At 38.0% G+C, this 24,504-nt stretch overlaps 1 protein-coding gene across 4 annotated transcripts in view; it reads right to left on the bottom strand.

Moving 5' to 3' along the window:
• AK9 (adenylate kinase 9) overlaps positions 1-24,504 on the bottom strand; it is a 141,439-nt gene that overhangs the window by 62,421 nt on the left and 54,514 nt on the right. For all 4 annotated transcript variants that reach the window (XM_042986929.1, XM_007078737.3, XM_042986928.1 and 1 more), the window contains exons 17-23: positions 17,726-17,882; positions 16,803-16,917; positions 12,581-12,654; positions 8,925-9,083; positions 2,876-2,965; positions 2,208-2,408; positions 1,715-1,836 (exon numbers count right to left, since the gene is read on the bottom strand). In XM_042986929.1, the coding sequence (XP_042842863.1) occupies positions 1,715-1,836; positions 2,208-2,408; positions 2,876-2,965; positions 8,925-9,083; positions 12,581-12,654; positions 16,803-16,917; positions 17,726-17,882 (918 nt within the window). The remainder of the gene's footprint in view (positions 1-1,714; positions 1,837-2,207; positions 2,409-2,875; positions 2,966-8,924; positions 9,084-12,580; positions 12,655-16,802; positions 16,918-17,725; positions 17,883-24,504) is intronic.

Here is a 24,504-nt window from a genome sequence, read left to right on the forward strand (position 1 = left end):
GACTGAGGTATAACTAACATTAAAACACTGCACATATTTACAGTATAAAATTTGATAAATTTTCACACAAGTATTCATTTGTGAAACTATCACCACAACTAGGATAATGGATATATTCATGAATACCAAAAGTTTGCTCACACTTCTTTGTAAAATCTCTCCCTCCTGCTCCTATTTGCCTCCCACCTGCCCCATTCCCAGGCAACCACTGCTCTGTTTTCTAGCACTATAATTAGTTTTCTAAATTTTTATGTAAATGGAATCATACAGGATGTATTCTTTTTTTGTTGGGCTTCTTTCTCTTAACGTAATTATTTTTAGTTTCAGCCAGGTTATTGCATGTCGATTAGAAGGGTGGAAATTTCAGTTCTATCCCCCACCTTCCCAAGTGGGGTGGGGGAGAGGGGATGGAGATTGAATCAGCCAATGGCCAAAGACTTAGCCAACCATGACTATATGATGAAGCCTCCATAAAAATCCATGAGGACAGCTTTTTGGTCTTTTCTTTTAGAAGAGCTTCTGTGTCCTACCAAGCAGGGCCCCAAGCTCCACAAGGAGAGAAAGAAGCTTCTTTGTTCAGGACCTTGTCCTATGTATTGCTTCATCTGGCTGTTGATTTGTATTCTTTATCTCATCCTTTAGTAAACTGGTAAATGTAGGTAAGTGTTTTCCTGAGTTCTGTGTGCTGCTTTAGCAAAGTAATTGAACCTAAGGAGGTTATTGGAACCCCTAATCTGTAGCCAGTCAGTCAGAAGCATGGGAAATAACCTGGGGCTGTGACTGGCATCTAGGTTGGGAGGGGGGAGCAGTCCTTTAGGACTGAACCCTTAACCTCTGGAATCTCCAAGTAGACAGTATCAGAATTGAAGTGAATTCTCAGACCCTGCTGGTGTCTGAGAACTGCTAGGTGTTGTGTTGGGGAGGACCTCCTCTCATGTTGGAACTGGGTCTAGGAGCCTCAAAAGAATTGATAAAACCTATGGGGCTCCTGGGTGGCTCAGTGGGTTGAGTGTCTGACTTCGGCTCAGGTCATGATCTCACAGTTCGTGAGTTTGAGCCCCGCATCTGACTCTGTGCTGACAGCTCAGAGTCTGGAACCTGCTTTGGATTCTGTGTCTCCCTCTCTCTCTGCCCCTCCCCCACTCATGCTCTGTCTCTCAAACATGAATAAATGTTAAAAAAAAATTAAAAAAAAAAAAGAATTGATAAAACCTAAAATTAAAAGAATCACTTCTTATTTTATTATTGATAGATACCTGAATTGTGTGGCTATCAAATGAGAATGTTTATCAAAATTCTCTTGCTAAGGGAATAGTTTAATGCCTGAAAATGACTTGTTCCACTTGAGAATACTGCTACTTATTATCATACTAGCAGCCTCCCAAAGAGGCCATTGCTATCTGTTTTTTACATAAAACGCCCACTTCTGTTAAATATTTCTGTCTCTAATACCTATAAATGTTTCCGTGGAAAAAATTTTTTAAGGATTTCCCCTTTCTTTTTTCATGGGTGTAAAATATTGTCTAACTAGCCCTGGCATTTCAGGGTTCAAGCAAACGTGGGTAGAGGCAAAGTGTGTTGAAAATGCTTATTGATAACATTGAGGATGCCTGCTTGTTTTCTTGGGGTCCAAAAGTGCTAGTTACCACTCTGGATATGTGCACTTTCAATGATGTGACCAATGTGAATGAGAGGTAATAAAGGAGTCATATACCTCTTCCTCTTCTTCCTCTTCCTCTTCTAGCTCCTCCTCAGCTTCAGCGTAGGCCTGATAGTCTTCTGTTTCTTCATCATAATCTTCCACAGTTAACTCCCATCCTGCATACTGGAAGGGTTCTATAAAAAAAAAAAAAAAAAGACGTAACTTCTGGGAAGATATTTTTAGAATAAAAGGATATTAGCATAAAAAAGTAGTCAAAGATTAGGAAATCTGATTATAATGACTGATCTTAGTTTAAATGTGTATGCAAACAGGTCTTCACAAATTCTTTAAATGACAACCGGCCAATTTGGCCAGTGCTTTGTGCCCCGGAACTGTTATGATTGGCAGGTGCCTGCAAGATGAGGTTGCTAAATATTTTAAATATCAACCTTGAATATACTGAATGTTTTACTTCCTAAACCATCAAGAAAGACTTTAAACTTTCATGGTGCTTTTAATAATATTACCTGCTCTTGACAATAAATGTTATGATTGTGGCTCTTACTTTCCATAATCTCAACTACTTTTTGAAGTAGTTCCTCTGGTGTTTTGTCAGCAATCTCCAAGTTTAAAATTTGAATGAAAGACTCATGGATTGCTGGTTCCAGCTGTTTCCAGCCAAAGTTGAAATTTTTAACCTTCTCTTTAATTGGCTCCATTTCAGGAACATCAGGATAAGCATCTTCTGGAAACTCAGGGAGTACAACTTTTGAGTAAAGGTTAAAGGAAAGAAAAAAGAATCTTCAAATATTATATCTTTAGACATACTAAGAAAATAATTTATACTTTATAGTATTTTAATAACATTTGAAAGAAATAAACTTAGTTTTCTAATTAATAATATTACACTCACAAATCATATTTTAATTATGCTTTGTTTTTTATAATGGCTTAGGTGAATTATTAATAAAATCAAAATTATTTGGATAATTATTAATAATTTCATATAGCAACTTTAACTGTTAATGTATAAAATAAAATTTGATGAAAAACAGTGCTATAAGTTGGCTACATATTTTTTAATGTAATAAGCTAAATTAATACATATCAACTGGTATACAACATAGAAAAAAATAAGTAGGAAATTGGTACTATGCCTAAAATAAGGGACTACGCCCTTTGTAAAAGAATTTGAAAAGTACTTTCACACAGTAAGTACTTTTATAATCTAACCTGTTTCAGACAATTCTTTAATTTCCAGGGCCTCTTTGGATCCTTTTGAAATGTCTGTTCCAACTGTAGTATCCTCCCCAGGCTCAGATACTTAAAAAATAAAGCTAATAGTTAGTGTTTGAATTTTAAAACACTATTCCTTTATGAAATTTTTGGCACAAAGAAAATTTCAAAACACAGTTTAATTGTGTATACTATGTCTAAGTGAAAATACAGTTCCTGTCAGGTAAAGTATGGCATAAAATATTTAATAATATAGAGTGAAAAATGAAGAATATTTAAAAATATATAAAAGGACATTGACCAAAATAATATACACATGGCACATATAATTCTGACTGATAACTGTTGTTAAATATTATTCAGACTTCTGTTCACATGGCATCAGACTAGGAGTTCCTGATATTTCTTTTAATTTCTTAATCCACCCATGAAAATACACCAAAAAATCATAAAGTGACAATGAAAGACAATGACATATCAAAGTTCCAGCTGTGCGTGTATTGAAGATATAGATAGAACACTATTTTCCTGGATGTTAGAAGACATGCATCACATACAGATACAGCAGAGATGGTTCAAGGAAGGAAGAACTAGTTGTTTATCTTCTCACTTTATAGTCTCTCCTAGTTCTGAAATGGAAATTTTGTGTAGACCAAATATATAACATATTTATGTAATATTCTATATATAGCTCCATTCTGTAACACTGGAAACTGTCTTCCAAGCTAAAGTAACAGTTGGGTCCTCTTTCTAAAGAATTCTATAATTAATACTCAAGGGAGGGGCCCCTGGGTGGCCCAGTGGGTTAAGCATCCGACTTGGGCTCAGGTCATGATCTCATGGTGGGTTTGAGCCCCGCGTCGGGCTCTGTGCTGACAGTTCAGAGCCTGGAGTCTGCTTCAGATTCTGTGTCTCCCTGTCTCTCTCTGCCCCTCCTCCCACTCATGTTCTGTCTCTCTCTGTCTCTCAAAAATAAGTAAACATTAAAAAAAATAGTCAAGGGAGTAGGGTATAGAAGAGGACAAACCTAGGGCTGGTCTGGTGGTGATATGTTTAATTTTAATGTGCTCACTTATCTAAAGAAAAGCATTATAAATCATGACGAAGATAAGAAGAACACCGAGAACATACAGGGACTTCTAAACTGTCTTAGCTTCTCTGGCTAATTACGGAATGAAATAGAGATGACGAAGATCCAGCGCAGTGCAGGAGAGACAGATAAGATGAATATTTACTAAATATCACCACTTGAACTAGGCCAATGCACATTAACTTTACCTTCAGGTCTATATCTGAGAGTACCAGGCAAAACATTAAAGCAAAATGTGTGTGTGTGTGTGTGTATGTGTGTGTGTGTGTGTGTGTGTGTGTGTGTGCATGCACAAGCATGTGTGTGGATTGGGGGATGATTCTTATAAATATTCCACCTATTCTTCCTGTTGGTTTCCCTACTCTACCTGCTAGAGCTTGATATAATCTGCTCCATTCAAGGACAAGTCAACAACAACAACATAATGACAAGGCCCTTGAAAAGATGTTATAGTGAAGGGAAAGAGTTATTAAACCAAAGATTTAGATGAAGAATTTGCTTTTGAAAAGGATTTCTTTTATGAAGCAGAGTAAATTTTAGAAAATACATGCTTGGTATACTCAAAAAGCACAGGAAGACAACATAGCTTATGAAATAAGAATCATGAAGCAAAAAAGAGAGACCAACCTAAGATAAAGGCAGGAATGCAAGAAAGCTAGTTCCAATAAGAAAGCAATGCAAGGAAATGTAAAATGCAATAGCAGATTCAAATATGCATCAGGATAGAGGCAGGATAGAGGCAAAGAAGCAGAAAATAAATCTCAGGTGGAGGATAACAACCTTCCAAAGAATACAGAGAAAAAGAAAAAAGACATCAAAACTATCAGGGAAAAGATTAATGTGGTTGAGAAACAGAAACTACCCAAAAATAATAAAAAGTAATCCTGAAAAAGGAATCTGAAGCAATAAGTGAAGGTATAATTGAAGAAAACCATTTTAAGCTAGACAAAGACTAGTATGAAGATAAAAAGAGCTCACTGAATTCCAGGAAAAATCGCTCACATACTAGCAAAGTTAAAAAACATAATGGTATTGAAGAATATCTTCTGAGCATCTCTGCAGAAAAGAAAAAAGAACATGGGGGTGCCTGGGTGGCTCGGTAGGTTAAGCTTCCGACTTTGGCTCAGGTCATGATCTCATGGTTCGTGGGTTCAAGCCCCGCGTCAGGCTCTGTGCTGACAGCTCAGAGCCTGGAGCCTGCTTTGGATTCTGTGTCTCCCTGCCCCTCCCCCCATTTGCACTCTGTCTCTCTGTCTCTCTCTGTCTCTCTCTCTTTCTCAAAAATAAATAAACATTAAAAAAAAAAAAGAAATGTCCCAGAGAAAACCTTTCTCTTAGGCTTGAGTCCAATCAAGTCACAGGTCAAAACAAAACAAAATACCAAGCTTAGGAAAACTGAAAGGAAATATATCAGAATATTAAAAATTTGTTGCTTCTTGCTGGCAGGACTATGGTGATTTTCTCCCATCTTTCTATTTGTATGTTTCCTATAATTATCATGTCACGTCAAACTTGACTGGATATCTGAGTGATTTTTAAATACACAATTTAATGTCAAGTATATCAGAACCATGATCACTGTCTGAGAGACATTTTCTAAATTTCAACTTGTCTATATTCTATTCGATATATCAATTCACTGTGACCTGTGGATACAGTATGCAGCTAAGTCACCCTTGAGTGTAAGTTTTCAGGACCAGGTTTTTCTAAGTACAATACTGAGCTTTTTCCATGATGTAAGGCAACCATTAATAAAACTTTTCTTCAGCCTAATTTTTTTTCCCCTATGACAGTTCTCAATTGTGAGCAAGTATAAGAATCACCTGAGGTGTTCATTAAAATATAGATTCCTAAACTCCATCCTATACTTGCTTCAACCAGGACTTGGGTGGAGCTTAGGAGCCTTTAAAATAAGAAACTTAGGTTTAAAATTTATATTTATTTCAATTCCAGTGTAGTTGGTATACAGTGTTATGCTAATTTCAGGTGAACAATATAGTGATTCAACAATTCCATACCTTACTCAGTGCTCATCAAGATAATTGTACTCTTCTGTATTATGTTAAAGTGAAATAATTCAGAGAAAGAAAAATATCATATGATTTCACACGTATGTGGAATTTTAAGAAACAAAACAGATGAACATAGGGGAAGGGAAGCAAAAATAAGATAAAAACAGGGAGACAAACAATAAGAGACTCAAATACAGAGAACAAACTAAGGGTTACTGGTGGGGTGTTGGGTGCGGGGATGGGCTAAATGGGTGATGGGCATCAAGGAGGGCACTTTTTGGGAGGAGAACTGGGAGGAGCTGATGAATCACTACATCCTATTCCTGAAATCATTATTACACTGTATGTTAACTAACTTGGATTTAAATTAAAAAAAAAAAGATAATTGTATTCTTCATCCCCTTCCCTACTTCACCCATTCCCTCACCCATCTCCCCTCTGATAACGATCAGTTTGTTCTCTATAGTGAAGATTCTGTGCTTTGGTTTGTCTCTTTTTTCCCTCTTTGTTCATTTGTTTTATTTCTTAAATTCCACATATGAGTGAAATCATATGGTATTTATTTTTTTTTCTGACAGGCTTATTTTGCTTAGCATTATACCCTCTAGATCCAGCCATGTTGTTGCAAATGGTAAGATTTAATTCTTTTTTATGGATGAATAATATTCCACTGTGTGTGTGTGTGTGTGTGTGTGTGTGTGTGTGTATGTGTGTGTGTGTATACACACCATATCTTCTTTATGCATTCTTCTATCAATGGACACTTGGGCTGTGTTCATAATTGCCTCCTTAAGTAATTTAGAGGAGAAGATTTTATGAAGAAAGAGACCCTTAGATAGAAGAAGTAATCACTAGTTAAACCAGATGCAAGCCCCTCTGTGAAGTAAAATATGGTTTAATATGGCCAAAGAGACCCATTTTACAGAAGCAAACCAGCCCTGGAGAAGCCTAGTCATGTCAACATTGTCTAGAATTGGGCTAGAACTGACCCTAACTAGAATAGGATGCTGGCTTTAGAACATCCAAAGTAGGTTCTCTGGGGGGAATTAATCAGATAGAAGGCAACAACGCTGAATTGTCCCATAGACCTATAACATCAGTAAATACTAATTACGAGCTATTGTGGACACTGGAATTATAGGGATATGTTTGACATGTCATATTTGATGGATGTCAGTTTCCTTTCTTTCTTTTGGTATTTTATGGCCTGTCTTCTTGTGAAAGGTAGGTGGGTACAAGAATCATCAGTCAAATTGATTAGGTACTGAAGAAAACAATGAAGTTTCTGGGTAGGAGCTGAAGTCAATAGAGGTGTGGGACTCCTAAAAGGAAATTGTATGTTTCATCCTGCTGGCTCCTCTGTTTGGCACAAGGGATCTGATTTTGTACTTATTGTCTCATAAAGCTAATGCCAATCCTATTGTAAAAATTATTTATGTTGAACTTGAGATTTCTCACTGTAAAAATTCCTCTTAGTCCTGGTCCTTTTACAGCTAACAGCGGGTTCTCAGCCCTTAATTACTCCAGGCTGGCATGTAGCTGCAGGTATCTGAAGGCCTTTAGTTTGTAGGATTAGTTTCTAATCCAATACTAACCATGCTTGAAAGCATTTATGTGCCTCATTCCCACCACAGTGGGGTCCCCTGTCTTGCTGCTTTAAGACACTCTCCTGAGAGTAACTTGCATTGTCCACAGACTCCTTCTGAGAGCCCTGCACTAGTCCACCAAACTGGACCTGTGAGGCAGGGCTGGCTCACAAGTGTGTGACCCGTGCACTTGCACAATGTCTTTTGCTTAGAATGGCCTCACACTTAGATTAATGGTCTTTGGTTGTCATTTTGAAATTTTTAGTAATTTTACCTTTGAATTGTTTTTTTTAAGCAAAATCAAAAGGGACTCCAGGGGGACAACAGAGAGTGCATGCGAGTAGAGATATGCACAATATGTGTTTCCCATCCCTTGCTCTCAAGTTCTCATGAACATTCCTGACTCCCCATCATGAGCGTAGAATCCTAAGGGACCTATTTGTGAAGGAGTCATGTGATTGAGTGTTGTGGGGGAGAGGGAGGACTCTGGCAGCAATGAGAGACCATGCTTTCCCTTGAACTACAACTTGCTTCAGATACTGAAAGAAGGTGATAGCATTCAAAGAGATATGAATAATCAAGGAAACTTTCTTACTCATGTTACTTTCCTGTATTAGCTAAACATTTAGGCTGAAAAGGATGATGTAGAGGTAAAGGAAAAAACAGGGCAACCCAGAGTTCCCTTTCTTTCAGTCTTCCCTTAATCATTAGAAAGCTGGAGAGTGTTGATAGAATATATGTGCATATTAAGAAGCAAAATAAAAAGCTGAGCTAGTTTTATGCATGGAACTGATACAGTATTCTGTTAAGAATGAAATGCATATGCATGTACAAGCTGCAAAATACAAATTGTATAATTTTGGTGACTCTGCACATGAGTTAAATGCCCTTATATTTCCATTTAAATATGGCATTGTACGACATAAAGATGAACAGTAAAATCCATGCTAATGAATAAAATTTAAAATTTTTATTTAGTTAAAATGAGATTAAATAGCAAACCAAAAGCACCATGACAAATTGAGAGAGAGTCTGTGGAAGAAAAGGAAAAGCTTCATATTTTAGTACATTTAAAGGCACATTTTCCTGCTTTTTGAACCACGAGACTCACATTTTACATAGCTAGCCCTGCTCCTGAGTGCCAGTACCAGGGCAGAGAAGATTTGGCCTTTCTACGACATTGCAACCCATGTGATTTGGACTAAATGGTTGCTCTCTGGAAGCTCATGTCACCATTCTTAGCCTGCATCCATTTTATTAACATAGAAAAGACACAAATACACACATGCGTGTGCACACACACACATACCCCGATGGACATAAGTAGAATTAAGGACATGGCCTCAGTAGAGTCTGACCTGATTCAGGTTCTGTTTCAGGGACCTCCGGCACTTCAGGCTCCTCAGGTAAGGATCCCCTGGTCTCCTCGGCTACTTCCAGGGCCTCAGACCCTTCCTGAGCTTCAGACTCCTCACCTTCAATCTCCTCTTCAGTCTCTGGATCAGTCTCTTCTAGTTCTAAAAAAAAAAATTAGGAGAAAAAAATTATTATTCGGTTTAGGTTAACAAATATTTAATTGGATGTCAAGGATTCTGATAAGTGCTGAGGCCAAAACAAAGAATAAGGAATGGCCTTGCCCTCCTGGAGCATGGGGTTTAATGAGGGAGACAGATACAATGTCTACATATTTTATCCATTAAAATGTAGTGGTAAAAGATGATAGTCATGTGCTCGGAGTGCTAGGGGAACATGGGGCTAAGGGTTTTAACAGTAAAAAACTGGAAACAGCCCAGAAGTCCATTCAATAAGGAAATGGCTAGAACTGCACTGATGTGGAGCCATTAGCTATGTGTGGCTATTGAGCACTTGAGATGTGGCTAATCCAAATTGAGGTGTGCTGCAAATATAAAATACACAATGGATTTCAAAGGCTTAGTATGAAAAACTGAATGCAAAGTACATTCAGAAATGTTTGCACTGATTACATGTTAAAAAATAATCTTCTGTGTATATTAAGTAAAATATAATTAATGTCACTTGTTTCTTTTTGCTTTTATGTAGCTACTAGAAAATTTAAAGTTACATATGTGACTTGCATTATATTTCTATTGGGCAGCATGAGGCTAGATTTAACGTATACATGACAGATTTTCTTATACCTAATTGCAAATAATGGAATATGTTGATTCGTATGTCAAATGTAAATTTTGAAAGCATAATTCCAAGTTTTATGGAGTTGCATGTAAATCTTTCAAGAAGATGTGGTGAACTGTGTCAGAAAACCTATCTCCTTGGGGCGCCTGGGTGGCTCAGTTGGTTGGGCATCCGACTTCGGCTCAGGTCATGATCTCGTGGTCCGTGAGTTCGAGCCCTGCATCAGGCTCTGTGCTGACAGCTCAGAGCCTGGAGCCTGTTTCAGATTCTGTGTCTCCCTCTCTCTCTGACCCTCCCCTGTTCATGCTGTCTCTCCCTGTCTCAAAAATAAATAAACGTTAAAAATAAAAATAAAAAAAAAGAAAGAAAACCTATCTCCTCAATTCCTTTTAATATATTCATGAAATTAAAAAACAAGATATTTCTATGCAGATGATATGAGAAAATGAATGAGCCTGTTTTCTGGACTCTTGTGGAAATTTCTTCCTCCACTGATTACCTTCCAAGACTATCTGGTATGAGATACCTCAGGCATCTGAATGTTAATCTAAATCTGGATGATTAAGCACCCAGAGCAAAGCAACCCCAAGTGTTTTTTCTTATAGGTCTGGGTCTGTACCAGGACTACAGTGTATGTGGCTTCCAAGTAGGTGACTTACATTGTGGTGACTCTTTCGTGTTACATAGAGGAATTTATGGTGATGCACACAAGGAAGAAGTAGCGTTTGCGGAATCTGACCAGGGCTTGGCATGACATTATGTGCTGTACGGCCGAAACTCACAATGTCTTTCAACTGAGTATCTTCTCATAGTAAAAAAAATTATCAAATGCCTAACATGCATACATGTAGTTATTTTTAAGTTGAATTCTTTTTTTTTTTTAAGTTTATTTATTTTTTGGGCGCCTGGGTGGCTCAGTTGGTTAAGTGCCCAGCTTCAGCTCAGGTCATGATCTCACAGTTAATGAGTTCGAGCCCATCAGGTTCTGTGCTGAAAGCTCAGAGCTTGGAGCCTGCTTCAGATTCTCTGTCTCTGTGTCTCTCTCTCTCTCTCTCTCTCTCTCTCTGCCCTTCCCCTGCTCACTCTCTGTCTCTCTCTCTCCCCAAAATAAATAAATATTAAAAAAATTTATTTATTTTTGAGAGAGAGAGAGAGCATGTGCCAGCAGGAGAGGAACAGAGAGAGAGAGGGAGAGAGAGAATACCAAGCAGGCTCTGCACTGTGAGTGCAGAGCACAATTTGGGGCTCGATCTCACCAACTGCAAGATCATGACCTGAGCCAAAATCAAGAGTTAGATGCTTAACCGACTGAGCCCCCAAGGTACCCCTATAAATTGAATTCTTTTCCATATTAGGTACTTTATAAAATATACAAATGAAGAGTTTATATAATGATGCTGAGAAGTGTAAAAAGTTCTAATACTTTTTCTAGAATTCTAATGGCTAATCTGTGTACCAGATAAGTCAGGAATGGATTGAAAAATGTGTTAAGATCCTTATACTATCTGCGATTTTACTAAGTATGTGTTGTATTAGTTGTCTATTGCTTCATAATAAAGAACTCCAAAATTTAGTGATTAAAACAACAATAATCACATGTTATCCTTGCAGGTCCTGGGGTCGGGATTTTGGGGGTAGCTTGACCGGTGGCTCTGTCTTTGGGTCTCTCATGAAGTCAAATGAAGATGTTGGTCAAGGCTGCAGTCTCTGAAAACCTGTCTGGGGCTGGAGGACTGACTTCTGGGGTGGCCACTCAAAGCCTGAATGAGCTTCCCAGGGAGCAGGGAGAGATTAACCCTGAGTTAAGTCCTGACCCACAGAAACGTGTACGGAATACAAATGTAGCTCTTTTAAAGTTTTGGGGTGGCTTGTCGCCAGCAAAGGAAAACTGAAATAGACACTTTTTACTCTTTTGAATCATGGACCCTTCTGGCAGTCTGATGAAACTTATGGGCCCTCCTTAGAATAATGCTTTCAAACCCATAAAATAAAATTCGTAAGAATCCAATTATATTGAAATGTAGGTATGAAGATATCAAAATAAATTCTGTGCTGTAGGAAATTTGTGAACTTTACTAATGCATTAAATAACAACAGGTAGCAATTGGTTTAATAACTACCATCATTTTGAAATAGTGCTAAGCATAACCAGGATATATAAAACCATAATGTGACATGAAAGTATTTTTGTTTCTATTGGTGACAAAGTCAAGATACTATTGATATCTTGTAGTATCAATACTACTGATACTATTATGGTTTGTTGCCTATATTAATTACCAGTTGAAGGAAATATTAAATTTCAGATAAAGGTTAGGGAAAATAAAGTTGTAGTTACTTTCCCATTCAAGCTCACAGGCCTCTGAATTTTATCCATGAACCCTAGGCTAAGAGCTTCAGTCGTAAAAGAAACTTTTGGAGTAAATTCTTCTATAATGGAGATAGAAGTTTAAGTTCAAAGAAAATAGGTATAGCAGGAGATTGGCTGTTTTCTCAACTTCCCCAGGAATCCTTCTACCAGAATTCCAGCAGCCATGTGTCGTACATGACGAGGGCAACTGTTTTACGACATGCTGCATATGATCCATGTAGAGGGTGCACACGTAGGTATCTGTGTGGGAGCTCTTTTCCTATGACTCCATTACTCTAGTGACCATATAATTTATTATCTAAATTGGAACACTGAGAATGAAAGTGGATCAAATAAATATTTCAATACCACAGGCATAAACCTAGACTCTCATGGGCAAACAGGGATATATGGTCACCTTGTCTGTAATTCACTTGAAATACTGCAGTTTCCTGCAGTAACAATACAAAATTAAATGACACATTATTAGTGATATAAATCTGTGTTTGCCTTTTGCTTTCTCATTCATAGCTTCCAACAGGCTTTGGTTTTCTTGTATTCTCAATGCCTCTTCAGTGGCTTTTCTGAAACGAAAATGTCCAAAATTTAATCATCTTTGGAAATTCAGACATCTCACAATGTTACAGTATTGAGGCTTATGATGGTAAAAAATAAAGTTGTGTATAATGTTCATTATACTTTTTAACTTTACACTGTAAATGTTTACTTTCCTGATATTGAAGTCAGTTAATTTTCCAGGTTTTTGTTTTCCCAGTTTTTTTCTTTTTTTTGGTAAGCAAAGTTGCAATGTTACACTTTAAAAAACTTTGGCTGGGGGCGCCTGGGTGGCTCAGTCGGTTAAGCAGCCGACTTCGGCTCAGGTCATGATCTCGCACTCCGTGAGTTCGAGCCCCGCGTTGGGCTCTGTGCTGACAGCTCAGAGCCTGGAGCCTGTTTCAGATTCTGTGTCTCCCTCTCTCTGACCCTCCCCTGTTCATGCTCTGTCTCTCCCTGTCTCAAAAATAAATAAAAAACGTTTAAAAAAATAAATAAATTAAAAAAATTAAAAACTTTGGCTGTTAATTGGGAAATTTGTCAAAATTAATAAAGGATTGTCTCACTCCAATTTGAAAAGGTAAATGGGAGAAGTTGTACCATTTTCCCTTCAGATTAAGTGGAAAATGTTCACAAAATAATGTTAAGTGACAAAAAAAGCATAATATAAAACTACGTATAATCTAATTTTAATTTTGTACTTAAAATTTATATAAATCATGATCAAAAGATTAGAAGAAAACTAGTCAAACTGTTCACAGTAATTATCTCTGGATGCTGGCATTATGAGAATTTTTTCTTTTACTTACCACTTTTTGCATTTAAAAATTTTCTAGGGGCGCCTGGGTGGCTCAGTCAGTTAAGTGTCTGACTTCGGCTCAGGTCATGATCTCACGGTTCGTAAGTTTGAGGGCCGTGTCGGGCTCTGTGCTGACAGCTCAGAGCCTGGAGCCTGCTTCCGATTCTGTGTCTCCCCCTCTCTTTCTACCCCTCCCCTGCTTGTGTGCTGTCTCTCTCTTCTCTCTCTAAGGTGAATAAACATTTAAAAAATGATGATAAAATAAAATAAAATAAAATTTTTCTATATTGAATAAATAGATAATTATCTTTGTAATCAGAAAAATTATCTCATTTCCATTCAACACAGTAATAATGAAATGTGGAGACTTGGAATATAAAAATATAAATATCTGGAGGGAATCTGTTTTTCACTAGGGTTGAAGCACTAAGCCTGCCTTCATGATGAAGACAGGTATAAGGAAAGCTAGTAAAGTGATGAAGTAAAGCAATACTTGTTAAAATTAAAATTTGTATACCTTTGGCCTAAAATTCTATATCTAGGAATTAACTCTCGAGAATTGACATACTACTGCACAAAGACACATGAATAAGAATGTCGATTGCATTTAAAAAAAAAAACCAAAAAATTGTATCAAGTATTCACCAACAGGGGATGAATTAAGTAGAGCCTATTCATACTGGTTGCCCACGCTGGGGCAGTTTTTCTGACTGTTCTGTAAATCTGTCCTTCTCCATATTCAGTGTTCTTTGCATCCTTTTCTCCATCTTGTGAAAATCTAATTATTTCTATTCTTTTCAAAAGACATTGCTATACTTCTTTTGCCAACAGATGTATTTCTTGTTACTAGGGAATGTTCTCTCATTTAGGTATTCTAAATCCTGCAATCTCGCCTGCAGTCGTGGTGTAATTCGAGTTCTCTTTGTTCATGACCAGAGGAAGGACCTCTGAGACTCCTGGATATTCTTTCTTCACCCCTTCTCCATTTGACTGCGTGCCCATCAGCAGTCATCCTGTTTATTTCAGGCAGGGCTCTTTTGTGAACCTTTCCTTGTCCACAGCCTAAATATAGTAAGCCACTGCTAAGAATCTAAGACTTGACAAGAATGAGGAAGAATTTTGCTGTCCGTTGTTAGTCACTTCTACAAAACCACTTGGATAAATGAGTCAAAGACAAAATGGAAGGACAGAAATTATCTTGGACTTGACTGGCACATCTGTAAACTGCTGCTATAAAAGCTGGGCAAATCTTTGCCTGTAAGAAGTTTACAAAAATGTGGGGCGCCTGGGTGGCTCAGTCGGTTAAGCGCCCGACTTCAGCTCAGGTCACGATCTCGCGGTCTGTGAGTTTGAGCCCCGCGTCGGGCTCTGGGCTGATGGCTCGGAGCCTAGAGCCTGCTTCCGATTCTGTGTCTCCCTCTCTCTCTCCCCCTCCCCCGTTCATGCTGTGTCTCTCTCTGTCTCAAAATTAAATAAACGTTAAAAAAAAAATTAAAAAAAAAAGAAGTTTACAAAGATGTGACAATTTGGAATCAAAAGAGGTAACAATTGATTATAGAGACAGCTCACAGAGTTCCATAGGATAAAAGGGAAATGAAGGTAGAGTAGGGAGAAAGTGGAGTTCTCTTTTCCTTTTTTAAAAAAATGATGCATGTGGGGCGCCTGGGTGGCTTAGTCAGTCAAGTGTCCCGACTCCTGGTTTTGGCTCAGGCATAATCTCAAGGTTGTGGGATCAAGCCCTGCGTTGAGCTCTATACTGACAGAGTGGAGCCTGCTTGGGATTCTCTCTCTCCTCCCTCTGTTCCCCCTGCTATGCATGCACTCTCTCCCTCCCTCTCTCTCACTCTCTCTCTCTCAAAAAAAAGATACATGTATATGTAGTATGTATTCTAAATTATCTCCTTAAAATGTTGCAGACCTTCAGTCTAAAACCCACATGAACTTTGTTTTACTCTTGTGTTAATATCTTCATCTGTTCTCAAATATTTCCTTTTCTCATACACTGGGAAAAAATTAGGTAATCCCTTAAACCTTAGCAGATGGTAGCTCCATTTATAAGAAAATTTATAAAAGTTGAAAGCAAATGTAATACATTTGTAATTATTGTCTGAATCAATATCTTGTACTCAATATATCAAACACTTTTATTAAATGACCTAACTAAATTATACTGCATATATTTTGGTATTGAGTTCTTAAAGGAATGGCTAACTTAGATGAAGAGTAAACACTGAAAAAAAAATCCCTCTGACATACACTTATCAGTTATCTGCCTCCCCTGCCCCTCATTATGTGCCTCCCAGCTTCGTAATTTCTAGAGTTCAAAGAGGCTCCTAAATCCCAGCTCTAACTGCTGATATCTGAGGGGAAAAGGAAATAGCATTCGAGAAAGTCCTGTCTATAGGTGTTGTCCTTAACGGCAGGAACTTTGGTGGATTAGCATGAAGAAATTTAATTCTTACATTATCACTTTGAGAAGCAGGAATCCCAGTGGATGAATTACAATCTAAAGCACGTTTCAGCAAGAAAGAACAATTAGCAAATTAAGTCACTGCTTCTTTTCATATTTTATTCTCCAGTCTGAAGAACCTGATAGTTTATTCAAGTTTAGTTCTTGACCCTGCCATGGACAAATAGATAGGTGCTCACATTTGTAAAAGCTCTTCATTGCACCCAGACTGGAAAATAAACTTTGATGTTGAGCCTGCCAACTATAAATAATTAGTCTTGTTTTCTCCTTATGTAGAACATAGTCAGGGTTCAGATTTTAGTTATTTCACACAAGTGTACTTTCATTTACTTTTTATCATGTTATTCTTCAATTTGTGGATACTAGTCAGCGAAATTATTTAAGTCACAGACAAATATGGTAAAAAAAAGTCTTGCTTGTGCTCAGTTTTGTTACAGTGTCTTTTGAGAGTCAACATCTGATCTAGACTAAGTTCGATTTTGGGCTGAGAAAACATGCCCAACTCGGTACTTTAGAGAATCTGAAAGTATTTTTTTTTTTAACGTTTATTTATTTTGGGGACAGAGAGAGACAGAGCATGAACGGGGGAGGGGCAGAGAGAGAGGGAGACACAGAATCGGAAACAGGCTCCAGGCTCTGAGCCATCAGCCCAGAGCCCGACGCGGGGCTCGAACTCACGGACCGCGAGATCGTGACCTGAGCTGAAGTCGGACGCCCAACCGACTGAGCCACCCAGGCGCCCCTGAAAGTATTTTTAAAACTACTGTTTTTTTGTTTTGTTTTGTTTTTTAAGAATTGGATCTACTTAGTGGGCCACTGTTTTGTTATTAAAGATATTTCATAAATGTAGCTTGTAAATAGACATAAAAGATTCATTAACTTGTTTTATTAAGCCAGGCAGATTTTACCTTGCTTCTTCTTCCTCTTTTTTTTTCTTTTGTAGTTCATCTAATAATCTTTCCAAAATCTTAGAGTCAATTTCAGGTTTATTCTCTAAATACAGTCTATTCAGTAAATATTTTCCTGAAATATAAAGAGAATAACATTAATTTTGAAGCTCTATAAAATACAGTGAGATATATTTTGGAAATTAACAATGAAAAATTATTTCTGCCTAAATCCAAATACATTTTCCTTTAAGCATTTATCTAAGTAGAGCCCAGGTTCTTTAAAATCCTGAGACCATCTCAAATCCTTTCTAAGAGATATATATTGGCATGTTAAAAATAATTAAAACATGAAAAGAGATAATATACTTCCCCCCCTTGAAACTCTTTTCAAATATATTTCCTTAAAAGGCAAGATGACAGAATATTCTTAGCCCCCATGTCAAAAATTAGTTAACCATATGTGTAGGGGTGTATTTCTGGGCTCTTTATTCTAGGGGTCAGTTTTTATACCAGTACCATACTGCTTTGATTATTATAGCTTTGTCCAAAGGGATGGAATAGTTAAAATTGAGTTCTTCTATCTTTACATACTTAATATTTCCCATCTGAGGTGAATAAGAACAGGTATATAGTCTCTACTCTCAGCCTCATATATTTCTCATTTAGAAATTATAGTGCTGACTGGGAATGGGGTGTTAAACTGAGCACCAAAGAATAATTGTTCGGGCCTGATGGAACATCCAGGGGTCCAGCACGCTATCCCTGGCCATCTACTTGGTGAATGGATGTCTCATTTTGTGTACCTCTAAGTCATGAAGGGATTGTTGGGGTGGAATATGTACCTAGGGAGAGTGGAGAGTTTTCCATTTTGTATTGTAACTAAACATATTATCATCAAGAAAAACTTCACTTTCAAATTTACATGATGAATGTATACCAACCATTGTTTCCTGTATCTGATAAGCAGATTACTAAATCAGGTATAATTCCTTTCTCGACTAAGACTATCCACAGTTCTTTTATAATAGGGCAGTTGTCCAGGATCCATCCTCCGTGTTTTGGGGCGCTAGAAGACCTATTTGTGTTTTCTTCAACAGCCTGTTAAGAATGACACACTGGTATTACCATCACAGCCACAGAAGTCAAGGATACTTCTCTGATGTGTCATTTTTGAGGACCTTAACCAATTATCTTTCAAATTCTCACTGGAAAGAAAAAAAAGAATCAGTTCATTTTAAAAGAGAAAATTTTAAAGAAATAAACTAAGTTTTAAAAATTAAGAATGGGAAGCAAAAGCCTTTATTAAATACATAGAACAATACATTTTTGCTATATGCTATTCAGTATTGAGAGAGAGCATGTGCGTGCACACGTACATGAGTGGTAGAGGGGCAGAGAGAGAGAGAGAATCTCAAGCAGGTTCCACGCTCTGCATGGAGCTCAATGTGGGGCTCAATCCCACAACCCTGGGAACATGACCTGAGCCAAAATCAAGAGTCAGGTGCTCAACTGAGAGAGTTACCCAGGCACCCCTGTTATTTAGTATTATAGAATTCAGATCCTGACTTAGGAGGTTTTAGGTACCAAGGGTCCATGAGTCTGCATTTCTAACATGCTCTCAGGTGACAGTTGTCCCTGGGCCACCTTTTGAGTAGCAAGGGCCCAGTCCAGCTTGCCTGTTTTAGTGACAACACTCTTCATTTCCCTTTTGCTCTTCATCCCTCATTGTGAGAGCTGAGAATGTACTGAGATGGTTGCTAAAAGCAGTAAGAGGAATCGGGGCAAAACAAAGCTTGCAGGTGCTTAGGGAGTTCTGCTAAACTCTGCCCCCAACCCTCCTCCCTCAGTGCAGTAGCAACAGCCTCAACACGAGCATGGAAATTAGTGATGTGGATCTGTGAATACACCTACTCTGAGGGTTTCAAGTTTGTGCGTCACCAGGTAATCATAGGATGTTAGAAGTGAAAGGGGAAGAGATGTCACGAGGATGGGTATAACTCCCTGGCCTCTGCAGAATTTAGGATCACCTACTTTTCGAATCTCCATCTCAGTGAAGAGTCTTTTAAAAAAAGAATTTTAAACACTTTGAAATTCTTAACATAGAGAATTAGAGAAAAAGAGAAAGCTATAAAAAAGAAGTATAAATGAAAATAAGTCAGACAGAGAAAGACAAATACTATACAATCTCACTTATATGTAGAATCTAAAAACATGAACTCATAGAAACAGGAAACAGATATGTGGTGGCCAGAGGCAGGGGTCAGGGTGGGGGAATGAGTGTAGGGGATCAAAGGTACAAATGTACCGTTATAAGATGAATAAGTCCTGGGGATGTAATATTCAGCATGGTCTGACTATAGTTTACAACACTATATTGTATATTTTAAAGTTGCTAAGAGAGTCAATCTTAGAAGTTCTCACCACACACACACACACACACACACACACACACACACACACACACACTAAGTATGTGAAGTGATGGGCGTTAGCTAAAATTATTGTGGTAAACATTTTGCAATATATACATAAACCATATCCTGATGTTATACACCTTAAACTAATATGGTGCTATATGTCAAATACAACTCAACAGGGGTGCCTGAGAGGCTCAGTCAGTTGAGCATCTGGCTTCAGCTCAGGTCATGATCTAACAGTTTGTAAGTGCGAAACCAGTGTTGGTCTCTGTGCTGACAGCTCAGAGCCCGGAGCCTGCTTTAGATTCTGTGTCTCCTTCTCTCTCTGCTCCTCTCTTGCTTACATTCTGTCTCTTTCTCCCTCAGAGATAAATAAACATTAAAAAAAATTAAAAAGAAACAAAAAGAACTCAGTAAAACTGAAAAAAAAATGTAAATGGTTAATGAAAAAAATTATTTTTGTTTTTATTTTTGAGAGAGAGAGAGAGAAAGAGAGCAAGCATGTGAGTGGGGGAGGGGCTGAGAGAGAGAGAATCCCAAGCAGGCTCTGCACCGTCAGTGTGAAGCCTGATGCTGGCTTGAACTCATGAACTGTGAGATCATGAGCAGAGCCGTAATCAAGAGCTGGATGCTCAACCGACTGAGTCACCCAGGTGCCCCAATGGGTAATGAAAATTATACTGTCCAGTTTCAAGATATGAAAATTAAAGCAACACCGAGATGCAATTTATAATATCTCCATCTCACTCAATGGATTTGAAAAATTTAATACCTTCGTAATATATATTTTTTTATTTTGGAGAATGAGCACATGGGCAAGGGTGAGGGGCAGCCAGAGAGAGTGAGAGAGAGAGAATCTCAAGCAGGCTCCACACTCGGCATGGAACTCAACGCAGGGCTCAAACTCACGAACCATGAGATCATCCCCTGAGCTGACATCGAGAGTCGGATGCTCAAACGACAGAACCACCCAGGCACCACCCTTCATAGTATTTTATCAAATGAATAGATCTTATTTTGTTTAATTATTCTCTTACTGTTAAATGTTTACATCACTTACAATTTTAATATAACACTGTGATGAACATCTGTATATATAAATCCTTGCCCAAATGTTATGTATTTCTTCAGGTCAGATTCCTTAGGTCAAAAGGCATAAAAGAATGAACATTTTAAAGGCTTTTCACACACACTGACACATTGCTTCCAAAACATCTGTATCAATTTTCACTCTCTCTATGTGACTATCTCATTATAGCCTCACTAGTATAGATTATTATGCATTTTAAAAAATCTTTGGCAATTTGACAGGTAAGAATCTGTATCCCAAAGTTTTAAGTTTCATATTTTTATCAAAATTTGAACATGAAAATTTTCAATGAACCATTTGCATTTCTTCTTTGATGAAATAATCTGTTTATACCTTTTGCCCGCTTTTATATTAGGGTACTCTATTTTCCTTGATTTGTGAGAAATATTTATATTAAGGAATTAATATGTCATTATTTATTATAAATGCTTGCCCTAGTTTGATCTTTGTCCTAAAATTATGATTCTCATGTTTGTTTGTTTTTTCTTCATAGAGAGAACCACTATTAAATAGCCTCTTTGTTGAGATTTTGCTTGAAGAGTTTTTCCACTGTGTTCGCGCAGGTCCAAATGCGGAAGTTATATTTCTGACTTGACCTCAAGTGACTCTAAGGGAAGAGAGAAGTGAAACATGGGCACATGACACTGCTTCAGGAAAGGAAGTCACTGAAACAGGGCAGGGGGAAGGTGCTGCTGTTGCTGAAGTGGCACAAGGCACTCGGGCCTGGACATTTCAAAGCTGAGGGGAGGAAAGTTTCAGGAGGCAAGGACCTGGGTGCCTGAGGATACACGTTTTGGATGTATAGGTAAAACAGCTTCGGTGTAGGAATCTGTTGAGGGAGATTCCCCAGTTGAGATCACTGTGGAAAGAAGGGGGAACCTGCCTTAGGATTTCATATCTGAAAGAACTCCTGAGTGTGCGGCCCAGCAGAGTGAAGGCGGGACTCTGAGCCTGGAGACTGTGCCTTGCAGGGCAAGTGGTAGGGAGGGGGCCCTTTGTGCTTGGTCTATGTCTGGCCTCGCTGTCACCAGAGTCATGGAAGTGGGCTTTCAGGTGTCTGAGCGCTGAAAATAGTGTCACTCTCTTTGGACATCTTCAGGGAAGGGGTGAGTGAGAGAAAGTAATATTTAGAAAAATGATGTAACATTTAAATGCACTATTCATCTTTCTATCCTTTTGTGATTTTAACTTAATAAATTTTTCCCTGTATTTAATGCTGTTTTAGATTCCTTTATTCTATGTTATTTCATGTTTACTTTTAATCACTTGTGAATATATATATATATATTATATACACATACATATATGTTTCTCGCTTGTATAAACAAATATTTATCACTGTGAAAAATATCTAGAGAGAGAGACAGAGATTGAGAGAAGGGACTGGGAGCATCAGAGGAAGCAGGACATGACACAGAGAGACAAGGGAGGCCCAGAAAAACATAATGACCATGTGATGAACACAGGTACAAGGGCAGAAATGGAGAGGTTTTAGAGCAATAGCTGTGTGACCATGGAAGCAGAGCAAAACTGATGTATCACATAGAGAAGACTACAGTGACTAAAGAAATAGGTTGTGGATATGATACGCAGCCAGATAAGTCATGGGCTGGACAACATACAGCGGCAGGTTCGACGCTAAAGCCCCACTTCCCTTGACGTTGTTCTCGAGACATTTTTCTGCTAGGTACTGGGCAAATACCTTTGGTATAGTCTGTGTAACAGCTTCAGTTATCACAAGTGTGCAGAGCAATAGGAGCAGAAAAAAGTTCCCAGTGTCCCCCAGCCTCTGTTGTTGTGTGCTCTGCAGCCAGTCAAGACAGAAACCAGGGAAAAGTGCAAATGATTTAGCATGGAAAAAACTTCTGTGCATTCGCCATTGCAAGGGGGTGACTCTTATTTCCCTTTGGTAGAAATGATACCTATCATTATTTCTGTATTTTTAAGACTTTAAAATACTGTTAAACTATAACTCTAAAAGATTCTAAAAATACCGAGATACAGATGTGGTTTCAGAAGCCTCCTTAACCCATCACTCTAGGGAGCCATGCCTAACTGTTCCATTTGCAAATGAAATAAAACCTATTCCCTTTTCCTGGACTGGATCATCCATTAGGCCCAAGTGCACCTGTTCTGCACATGGGCTGTGAGCTTCAGATAAGAAAGTGAAATTAGTGGGAAGCAAAATGGGAAAACAGGATACAAAAATGATTGCAGGAACAATTGGAAAATAAAATACAACCACGACGGTATCTAAAGTAGCATCAAAATACATTAAATACCTAAGAATAAACCTAATGAGAGATACTGAAGACCTCTATCCTGAAAACTACAAAACAATGCTGGGAGAAATTACAGAGCTACAGTAGTTAGTATGTGTGGTACTGGAACACAGATAGACAAATACGTCAATGGAACAGAATAGAGTGTCCAGAAATAGACCACACAGATAGGGCCACTTGATTTATTTTTTAATTTTTATTTATTTTTAAAGTTTATCTATTTATTTAGAGAGAGAAAGAGAGCATGCGAGAGTGGGGGCAGAGAGAGAGGGAAAGAGAGAACCTCCAGCAGGCTGTTCTGCACTGTCAGTGCTGTTACTGACACAGGGCTTGAGCTCATGAACCAGGAGATCATGACCTGAGCCAAAATCAAGAGTTGGAGGCTTAACCCACTGAGCCACCCTGGCGCCCCAGGGTCACTTGATTTATGATAGTGGGGAAAGGTTGGTCTTTTCAATAAATGGTGCCGGAATACAGCTGGATATTTGTATTAGAAAAAAATGAACCTTGATGCTCATGTTGTGGGTTTAAAAAAATCCATGTAAAAGTATGTATGTATATATTTATTATTGTTTGTTACTGAAGTACAACTGACATACAATATAATATTAGTTTCAGCTATACAATATAGTGATTCTGCAATTATATACATTACAAAATAAAGTTTATAATTTTTTACCATGATAATATAAATGTAGTCACCCTCTGTCACCATACAAAGTGATTACAATAGTGCTGATTACATTCCCTATGCTGCACTTTTCATCCCTTTGACCGATTTTTTTTTATTTTTATTTTTTACTTTTAATGGCCTTAGTTTTATTTATTTATTTTTTTTAATTTTATTTTTTAAAAATTTACATCCAAATTAGTTAGCATATAGTGCAACAATGATTTCAGGAGTAGATTCCTTAGCGTACCTTACCCATTTAGCCCATCCCCCCTCCACACCCCCTCCAGTAACCCTCAGTTTGTTCTCCATATTTATGAGTCTCTTATGTTTGGTCCCCCTCCCTGTGTTTATATTATTTTTGTTTCTCTTCCCTTATGTTCATCTGTTTTGTCTCTTAAAGTCCTCATATGAGTGAAGTCATATGATATTTGTCTTTCTCTGACTAATTTCACTTAGCATAATAGTCTCCATTTCCATCCATGTAGTTGCAAATGGCAAGATTTCATTCTTTTTGATTGCTGACTAATACCCCATTGTATATATATACCACATCTTCTTTATCCATTCATCCATCAATGGACATTTGGGCTCTTTCCATACTTTGGCTATTGTCCATTAGCTGCTATAAACATTGGGGTGCATGTGTCCCTTTGAAACAGCACACCTGTATCCTTTGGATAAATACCTAGTAGTGCAATTGCTGAGTTATAGGGTGGTTCTATTTTTAATTTTTTGAGGAACCTCCATACTGTTTTCCAGAGTGGCTGCCCCAGTTTGCATTTCTACCAGCAGTGCAGAAAGGTTCCTCTTTCTCTGCATCCTTGTCAACATCTGTCATTGCCTGAGTTGTTAATTTTAGCCATTCTGACTGGTGTGAGGTGGTATCTTATTGTGGTTTTGATTTGTATTTCCCTGATGATGAGTGATGTTGAGCATTTTTTCATGTGTCAGTTGGCCATCTGGATGTCTTCTTTGGAAAAGTGTCTGCCCATGTCTTTTGCCCATTTCTTCACTGGATTATTTGTTTTTTGGGTGTTGAGTTTGATAAGTCTTTTTTTTTTTAATTTTTTTTTTTAACATTTATTTATTTTTGAGACAGAGAGAGACAGAGCATGAACAGGGGAGGAGCAGAGAGAGAGGGAGACACAGAATATGAAACAGGCTCCAGGCTCTGAGCTGTCAGCACAGAGCCCGACGCGGGGCTCGAACTCACGGACCGTGAGATCATGACCTGAGCCGAAGTCGGACGCTTAACCGA

This window comes from Panthera tigris, chromosome B2, assembly GCF_018350195.1.
Source record: "Panthera tigris isolate Pti1 chromosome B2, P.tigris_Pti1_mat1.1, whole genome shotgun sequence".
Lineage (NCBI taxonomy): Eukaryota > Metazoa > Chordata > Mammalia > Carnivora > Felidae > Panthera > Panthera tigris.